The sequence below is a fragment of the Leptonychotes weddellii genome, chromosome 9 (genome assembly GCF_054177405.1).
Source record: "Leptonychotes weddellii isolate Sample4059 chromosome 9, ASM5417740v2, whole genome shotgun sequence".
Classification (NCBI taxonomy): domain Eukaryota; kingdom Metazoa; phylum Chordata; class Mammalia; order Carnivora; family Phocidae; genus Leptonychotes; species Leptonychotes weddellii.
In genome coordinates this window covers 101,943,601-101,953,219 of record NC_138377.1, presented here as the reverse complement: position 1 = coordinate 101,953,219, position 9,619 = coordinate 101,943,601, and the positions used below count along the sequence as shown (strand labels likewise).

The 9,619-nt window shown below is 45.0% G+C and overlaps 1 protein-coding gene across 6 annotated transcripts in view; it reads left to right on the top strand.

Annotated features, from left to right (window-relative positions):
- Positions 1–9,619, top strand: part of SNUPN (snurportin 1) — a 23,020-nt gene that overhangs the window by 2,594 nt on the left and 10,807 nt on the right. For all 6 annotated transcript variants that reach the window (XM_081831444.1, XM_081831443.1, XM_031040299.2 and 3 more), the window contains 2 exons: positions 499–661; positions 4,239–4,386. In XM_081831444.1, coding sequence (XP_081687570.1) covers positions 504–661; positions 4,239–4,386 — 306 coding nt within the window. In that variant the 5' untranslated portion in view covers positions 499–503. The remainder of the gene's footprint in view (positions 1–498; positions 662–4,238; positions 4,387–9,619) is intronic.

The window sequence follows — 9,619 nt, the reverse complement described above, 5'->3', positions numbered from 1 at the left end:
TCTTCCTCTCTAACAAATAAATAAATAAAATCTTTAAAAACAATTAAATAAATAAAATAAAATGTATGCATTAAAAATAAGTTATATTATTGAGTAATGGCTATTTAGAACTACTCAGGAAAAAATCAGGCGCTTGATCACATCAGTAGATGTTAATGATGGAAAGAAGGAATTAGTGACAGGGCTGCTGGTAATGAATGACAGAGCAAAAGCTAGATTCAGTCACAGGGTGAACTTGCTTAGTGTACGATGTGTACATTTATATCTGTTCACTGAGAGCTCTTAAGATGATCATTATTAAAATATCTGCAGGAAATAATGCTGTTGCTCATATATAACTCATTTACCTTTAACTTCCTTTTTCCCCATAGAAACAGTTGTGATTTTGGATTAAGTGAGTTTTTGTTAGGAATGTAGCCATCATGTTACATCATAACTGCCTGTACACAGGAGGTGATATGAAATCAATGAACTGTTTTCTTATGTTTTCCTTTGTAGGGAAGATGGAAGAGCTGAGTCAAGCCCTGGCTAGTAGCTTTTCTGTGTCTCAAGATCTGAACAGCACAGCTGCCCCACACCCCCGCCTGTCCCAGTACAAGTCCAAGCACAGTTCCTTGGAGCAGAGTGAGCGGCGCCGCCGGTTATTGGAACTGCAGAAATCGTAAGGGATGCTTTAACTCTTTGGCTTCTTTCTTCAGGCTGGGAGCTGTGAACCAATCAGGAGGCTCTAGGTCTGTCTCTTCAAAGTAGACCCTTTATAGGTACATCTTGCCCATGAGATTGGGAGGGGTAAATCCTGGCAGAGGTAGACATCCTTTACACCGAAAGATTAGGAAAAGATGGAAACGTAGGGAGAGACTGAAGTTTAAAGCAAAAGCTGTTATTTGGTTAAATTTTTCTTTTTTTCCTGGCAGCAGTACTGAGCTTTGCGATTTAGGGACTTGTGAAAGCCACGCCCAGGCTTCCACTCCCCACATTCCCTGTGTGGCTTCTGCACTCTGAATCCTGGCATTGGTGTGGTCTTCCTGTCTGCCTTCAGCCCAAATGTTTCTGTGGAGCCCTTGAGAGCTCAATACAAATAATTCCACAGGGAATCTGAGGAAATGTCTTCCATACACTGAATTCTCAATGCCAAGATGAGCAAGCAGGGGGAGAGGGCAGGATAGGAGTGTTTGAGGCTGGGCTGCTCTGAAGGCAGGGCCTGTCCGTTTATCCTGAGTACAACATGGGCCTCTTCTTGGTCATAGGAATTGAGGATTCGAAGGAACTATTAACAGCTACACAGTTTCTCTACGGTCTGTATTCTGCCCAGTGCTCCATCATTGGATGTGTTTAGCAGAAATGGTTCCCTGTGGCCTCTGGGTTGCTTGCAGATTACATTCTCAGATCACCTCCCCCGCTCCACACCCCCACCTCTGTTGTTTAAAAGTTATTTTGGAATAGGTAACACATTAATTGTATGTATTCACATTCAAAATTCAAAATTTGTAAGAATATATGGTGAAAAGTCTCCATCCCAGTATGATGCTAAGTGAAATAAGTCACACTGAAAAAGAAATACCATGATTTCACTCATATGTCGACTCTGAATAATAAAACAAATAAATAAACAAACAAAAAGTAGAATCAGACCATAAATACAGAGAACAAATTGGTGGTTGCCAGAGGGGCGGGGGTAGGAGAATGGGCAAAATGGGCGAAGGGGAGTGGGAGATGCAGCCCTCCAGTTATGGAATGAATGAGTCACGGGAATAAAAGGCACAGTGTGGGGAATACAGTCAGTGATATTTAATAGTGTTGTAGTAGCTACACTTGTGGTGAGCACAGGATAACATAGAGAAGTTGCATCAGTGTATGTACACCTGAAACTAATGTAACATTGTGTGTCAGCTATACTAAAAAAAAAAAATTTTTTTTTAAAGGAAATAAAGTCTCCCTCTCAATTCTGTCCTCTGGCCGTTCAGTTCCTCTCCCATATTATTAGTTTCTTTTGTATCTTTCCAAAGATATTCTGTGCAGATATGAGCAAGTGTGTGGTTGTACGTATGTATACCATTTTTTTTTTTTTTTAAGATTTTATTTATTTATTTGACAGAGAGAGACAGCGAGAGAGGGAACACAAGCAGGGGGAGTGGGAGAGGGAGAAGCAGGCTCCTGGCTGAGCAGGGAGCCCAATGCGGGACTCGATCCCAGGACCCTGGGATCATGACCTGAGCCGAAGGCAGACGCTTAACCGACTGAGCCACCCAGGCGCCCTGTATACCATTTTCTTAAACAATTAGTGTACAAACACTGTTATGCACATTTTATTTAACAGCAGATTTTGGAGAGATTCTATATCAGTACCATCTCATTCCTTTATTATGGTGCCAGGTATTGTATTGAATGGGTATTTCATAATGTAATCTAACCAATCCCCTACTGATGGGCATCTGGGTAGTTTCTTCTCTTGTGAATACAAACAGTACATGGGAAAGAACCATGGGTATGCACCCTGTACACATGTACAGGTACACCAGCTCTTCCTCATTCTTGAAATAAAAGACCACTGTGCTCGCACGTGCTCTCTGTGGTGTGCACCATCATGGGAATGTGCATGAGCTCGTGTGTGTGTTTGAGAGGAAACCACTGAGCTGGTCTCATTGCCTCAGTGGTGGATCTTGCCTTAGCATTGAGGAAACCAAGTGCAGGCAGTTACATGGTATCTACAAATCACAATCAGATTCTAAACAGTTCTTATTCTTTCTTTTTTATTTTTTTAAGATTTTACTTATTTATGAGAGAGAGCATGAGCTTGGGGAGGATGGAGTGGGAGGGAGAGGGAGAGAGAGAATCTCAAACCAGACTCCACATTGAGCACTCAATCCAATGACCTCGAGACCACAACCTGAGCCAAAACCAAGAGTCAGACGCTCAACAAACTGAGCCACCCAAGCACCCCAGTTCTTATTCTTTTTTAATCAATTGCCCAAGCTTTCTAGAATATGTAGTTTTTTTTTTTTTGAGGAGGGTAAAAATAAAGGGAAATAAGTAAAAAGATATATTAAACTGAGGGGCGCCTGGGGGCCCCTCCCCCACTTGTTCCAGCTTTCTCTCTCTCTCTCAAATAAATAACATTTTTTTTCAAAGATTTTATTTATTTATTTGAGAGAGAGGGAGAGCACAGAGGGAGAGGGAGAAGCAGACTCCCTGCTGAGGAGAGAGCCCAACTTGGGGCTCGATACCAGGACCCTGAGATCATGACCTGAGCTGAGGGCAGACGCTTAACCGACTGAGCCACCCAGGTGCCCCAAATAAAGAAAATCTTAAAAAAAAGAAAGAAAGAAAGAAAAAAGAAATGGAAGAAGGCCTGGCTGCTCCTCAGAAAGCCTTATAAATTAGGGGCACCTGGGTGACTCAGGCAGTTAAGCATCCCACTCTTGATTTCGGCTCTGGTCATGATCTAATGGTTGGGCTCCACGTTCAGTGGGGGGTCTACTTGAGATTCTCTCTTCCTCTGCCCCTCCCACCCCACATGCCCACACATGCTCTCTCTCTCTCTCTCTCAGATAAATAAATACATCTTCAAAAAAATAAAGAAAGAGGGGCGCCTGGGTGGCTCAGTCAGTTAAGTGTCTGCCTTCTACTCAGGTCATGATCCCAGGGTCCTGGGATCAAGCCCCGCATCAGGTTCCCTGCTCAGCAGAGAGCCTGCTTCTCTCTCCATCTGCTGCTCCCCCTGCTTGTGCTCTCTCTCTCTCTGTCAAATAAATAAATTAATTAAATATTTTTAAAAATAAAGAAAGGAAACTGTATAAATTGGAAAGTCCCAGAAGTGGTCCTTGTTTTAAACTCCTCCCCACATCTCAGTGATTCCTCTCTTCAATCACTGGGGTCCTTTGGATGAGATGCCTGCCAGGTAGGAAAGTGTCAGCTCTAAGAGGGGGTAGAGATGCGAATCTGGAATGGGGTGGCGGGAGCGGGGTCAGCCTTTCCAGCTAGTGAACCTTGAAGATTCCTTTCAATATGTTAATCTGCCTTTTTTTAGGAAACTGAGGAAGGCTGAGTGTGTTCAGAGGAGGCTTCCTACCTAGGACCAGTGAGGGGGCCATAACTATGTTAGCCTTACATAGGAAATTCTACCATCTCTTCCACTAGAATCCTGAACTTGAAGCATCTGAGTTAAAGTAAACTTGTCACATTGTAGGGGGTCTTCCTAGGAGACATAAAGGCCTATCCTTGTGCCTTCTTTTTTCCAGCAAGCGGCTGGATTACGTGAATCATGCCAGAAGACTGGCTGAAGATGACTGGACAGGAATGGAGAGTGAGGAAGAGGAAGATAAGAAAGATGATGAAGAGATGGACGTTGACACTGGCAAGAAGTTACCAAAACGCTATGCTAATCAAGTGAGTAGTCCAGGGAAGGTGAGGCCCAGGTCCAGCCCCACTGAAGTAAGTGTTGCCGTAAAGAGAGGAGACAGGAGGAAGGAATGGGGGACTTCAAAGAAGCTGCTTTACATGCATAAAGTGTATGGACTTAGAGAAGAAATGGCTTACGGTGTCATGTACTGAAGGCGGGGTCACTGAGGGAGGCTGTGGGTGCTGGGTTTGAGAACCTTTACACCATACTATAACCAAAGGTCACCAGCCTTCTGCAGAAAGCCCCTGAGCTATTGCTACACTAAGAGAATCCCTGCACTTGTCATTTCTTAGTGGTCATTGTAGGGCAACTCTAGATTGGGCCTGCCCAGGCTAGCACTGCCCCCACCCTACCTCCTAGGTTGGTAGTCTTTCCTGAGCAGTAGACTAACATGTCAGCCTTGGATCTTCACATTCAGATGGTGGAAGGTGGGAAGGACAGCTGCCCTTGAATATGGGGCGCCTAGCCAGCCACTCCAGGCCAGCCCATTGGCCTACATGCGGTTGAGGCCATGAAACAATAGACGACTATAACAAACTTGACTAAGTGGCCTATTGGTTGCAGGAAGAAACCAGTGTGGTTTGTGGAGCTATAGGGGAAGCAGGCATGAAGACTGCCAGTGCTTCAGGCAGCCCAGGTATTCCAGAGGCAGGGTATGGGTCCAAGTGGGGCCAGGGCTCTACCTGGCTATTATATTCTCTCTATAACCCAAGTGTCTTGTCACCTCAGAATCCTGTCCCACCTTAGGATATGGTTTCTGGGGGTGCCTGGGTGGCTCAGTCGGTTAAGCGTCTGCCTTCAGCTCACGTCATGATCCCAGAGTCCTGGGATCAAGCCCTGCATCAGGTTCTCTGCTCAGCAGGGAGCCTGCTTCTCCCTCTCCCTCTGCCTTCCACTCCCCCTGCTTGTTCTCTCTCTCTCTGCCAAATAAATAAGTAAAGTCTTAAAAAAAAAATGGTTTCTGGGTATACACACTCCCATCTTCTTTCTGTGCCCCCAGTACAGCACAGATAACATCTTCTATGACAAAGTGCAGTTCAGTTCTGTTCAGCAAGCATTCTTGAAGACCCTGCTCTGTAGTAAGCTAGGCTATGTGTGGGAAGATGGACAAGGGTCAGAAATGGCCCTTGTACTCCTGGAATAGTTGGAGATGATGGTTTTTGCTGTAAGAAAGTGAGATTAGCTAATAGCGAGGAAGGAAGTAGGATTGTGAAATCAGGAAAAGGTTAATGAAAGAGGAGGCAGCTTGTTTCTTTTTTAGAGATTTTATTTATTTATTTGCGAGAGGGAGAGAGTATGTGCTTGAGCAGGGGGAGGGGCAGAGGGAGAAGCAGACTCCCCACTGAGCAAGGAAGCCCGATTCGGGCAGGGCTCACCCCAGAACCCCGGAATCATGACCTGAGCCAAAGGCAGCCACTTAACCCACTGATCCACCCAGGCGCCCCAAGAGGAGGTAGGACATTGACAGGCAGAGGTGCAGAGCATTCCAGGGCCTTCCAGGCAGCAGGAAGAGGCTGAGCAAGAGCCCTATGGTGTGCTGAGAGCAGTGTGCAGGCCAGTGAGGTTGGAGCAACATAGGGCGGGGAGGAGGAATACAGCAGAAACATCTGCGGGAGTGTAGACTGTGTTTTAGATTGTGGGGAACCATCGAGAATTTTTGAGCCAGGGACAGAGTTGGGACTTTGTATGGCATGCACGTCCGTGTATAGAAGGACCTGGAAGAGAGAGGCTGGAGTAGGGAGCTTAGCTTTGCTAAAGCACTCTGCTGCCGGTGCTGAGGACAGTGAGGGTGCGAAGGAAATGAGTGTGAGAAGTGTCGCCAGGATGAATGGACAGAATTTAACATTGGACCGGATAGAAGAGGCAGTGTGAGAAGTGGTTAAGTGTTTAAGCTCTGAAGTCACGTTGACCTGACGTCAAAGTCAGGCTCTTTGTTGACCTTGAGCAGGTTATTTCACGGCTCTAAGTCTCTGGTTTCTTATCTGTAGAATGGGGATAGTTACAGTACTATTTCACAGGATTGTTAGAAGGATTGAAGCAGATAGTGTACCCTAAATACCTAGCACAGAGCCCGTAATAGATGCCCCACAAATATTAGCTACTATTTTTTTTAAACAGCCGTGTTGAGATAAATTCACATACCATACAATTCACACATTTACAGGGTACAATTCAGTGTTTTTCAGTATAGTCACAGGGCTGTGCAGCCATTACCACTCTCTAATTCCAGAATATTTTCATCACCCCCAAAAGGACCCTCATACCCATCAGCAGTCAACTCCCATTCTTTCTTTCCCCCAGCCCTTAACAGTCAGTAATCTACTTTCTGTCTCTCTGGGTTCGCCTCTTCGGGACATGTGCTGTAAGTGGAATCATATGAAATGTGCTCTTTGTGTCTGCTTTCTTTCACTCAGCATAAGGTTTTTTAAGTTCATCTGTGTTGGAGTGTGCGTTAGAACTTCATTTCTTTTTATTCCCAGACAATGTTCTGTTGTCCCGATACCCTGCATTTGGCTGGTCTACCCATCAGGTGGTGGCATTTGAGTTGCTCCCACTTTCTGGCTGTTGTGAATAATAATGCTGCTGTGGATAGTCACGAACAAGTTTTTGTGCGGATATGTTTTTATTTCTCTTTGGTATACACCTGGGAATGGAATTACTAGGGCCTATGATCATTCTATGTTTGATGTTTTGAGGGGCTACCAGACTGTTTTCCAAAGTGACTAGAGCATTTTACATTCCCACCAGCAGTGTATGAGGGCTCCAGTGTCTCCACATCTTTGCCAGTGCTTTTTATTGTCCATCCTTTTGAGTATAGCCATCCTAGAGGGTATGAAGTGGTGTCTCATGGTTTTGATTTGCATTTCTTTAAGGACTGATGATATCAAGCATCTTTTTATGTGCTTATTAACCATTTGTATATCTTCTTTGGAGAAATGTCTATGCCCATTTTTTTCTTTTGGAGGGGGGAGAGAGAGAGAAAGAAAGAGAGAAAGAGGAGGGGCAGAGGAAGAGGGAGAGAGAGAATCTCAAGCAGGCTCCACGCCCAGCACAGAGCCTGACAAGGGCTCAATCTCACGACCCTGATCATGACCTGAGCCAAAATCAAGAGTTGGATGCTTAACTGACTAAGCCACTCAGACACCCCTCTATGCCCATTTAATTGGGTTGTCTTTTATTATTAAGTGGTAAGAGTTCTTTATATATTCTAGATACAAGTCTCTTATCAGGGGGCACTGGGGTGGCTCAGTCAGTTAAGCATCTGCCTTCAGCTAAGGTCATGATCCCAAGGGCCTCGGATCAAGCCCCCATCGGGCTCCCTGCTTAGTGGGGAGCCTGCTTCTCCCTCTCCCTCTGCCTGTCACTCCCCCTGCTTGTGCTCTCTCTCTCTCTCCCTGTCAAATAAATAAATAAAATCTAAAAAAAACACAACGCAACAATCTCTTATCAGATACATAATTTGCAATATTTTCTCCCATTCTGTGGGTTGTCTTTTTACTTTCTTGACGGTATTACAGGCAGCACTAAAGTTTTAAATTTTGGTGTAGTCTTATTTATCTATCCTTTGTGTTGTCACTTGTGCTTTTGGTGTTGTAACACTAAAATTTCTTTAAGGATGTGTTGATAATGCTTGGTTTAAGATTTGGTAACAGAGAACGGTGTTGCCATTAACAGGGCTACAGGGTGCAGAAGGGGAAGTAGGGGGGTTTCAGGGATGGAAGCTACTTGGGCGACCAAAGACCATGAATCCTGTTTTGGGGACCCTGAGTTTAAGGTACAGAGAGAGCAAGCAGAGAAGGAGATACCACGTGGATGGCTGGAAGTATAGGTCTGGAGAAAAGGAAAGCAGTCTGGAGATGAAAAGGCAGGAGAATTGGGGTACCTGGCTGGTTCAGTCAGTGGAGTGTGTGACTCTTGATCTCGGGGTTGTGAATTTGTGCCCTGTGTTGGGTGTAGAGCTTAAGAAAAAAAGAAAGGACAGAAAAGAAACAGAAGGAGAATTGGGGGGTGTCCTCTCAGAAGCGGCAGGTGAAGCTGCAGAAGTAGATGCGACCTAGCCCTGAGCGGACAGCCTCTGAGAGAAAAGAAAAGGGGAACCTAAAACAGCCTCCTGAAGATTCTCTACATGTTTTGGGGGAGTGTGTGGAGGAGCGTTTGGAGGAAAAAAAAGAATAGCACTGGCTCACATGGGTGGCACGTGCTCACAGGGAACATGTGTCAAGAAGGATGAGGAGGTGGTGACATGAGCAGTGGAGCAAGGGGGATAAGGGGGAGGAGAGGGAAGAGAGACACGGCCTCTGACCGGGCTGCGGGGTAGCAAGTCTGGACTGAAGGTGTCAGAGTGGGCAGAGGGCAGCATCTAGAAATAGGAAGTCGTTTTAAGAAGGACGAAGTGGGATACTTTAACAGAAATGCAGAGTGATAAAAGGTTTTCATTTTTGTTTTGTTTTTGAAGATTAGGGCGTGAGCATTTTGTGGGCTAAGGGAAGGAGAGATGAAAGATTCCGTGGGGGCTATTCGTTGATAGGCCAGTCTCTGTGTAATGCGAGAAATTGTGAGCCAAGAGTGGAAGAGTTATTCTTTGCAAAATTCATTTCACCACCACCAACAACAACCCCCCCCCCTTTTTTTAGTTTAAATTTTGTTAGTTACCATACAGTGCAATATTGGTTTCTGGAGTAGAATTCAGTGATTCGTCACTTCCATACAGCACCCAGTGCTCATCACAAGTGCCCTCCTTAATACCCATCAGCCATCTAGCCCATCCCCCACCCACCTCCCTCCATCACCTCTCAGTTTGTTCTCTATCATTAAGAGTCACTTATGGCTTATTTCCCTCTCTCCTTTTTTTATTTTCCCCCTTCCCATATGTTCATCTGTTTTCTTTCTTAAATTCCACGTAGGAGTGAGATCATATGGTATTTGTCTTTCTCTAACTGATTTATTTCACTTAGCATAATACATTCTAGTTCCACCCACGTCATTGCAAATGGCAAGATTTCATTCTTTTTTTTTTAAGATTTTATTTATTTGGGTCGCCTGGGTGGCTCAGTTGGTTAAGCGACTGCCTTCGGCTCAGGTCATGATCCTGGAGTCCCGCATCGGGCTCCCTGCTCGGCAGGGAGTCTGCTTCTCCCTCTGACCCTCCTCCCTCTCATGCTCTCTGTCTCTCATTCTCTCTGTCTCAAATAAATAAATAAAATCTTTAAAAAAAAAAAA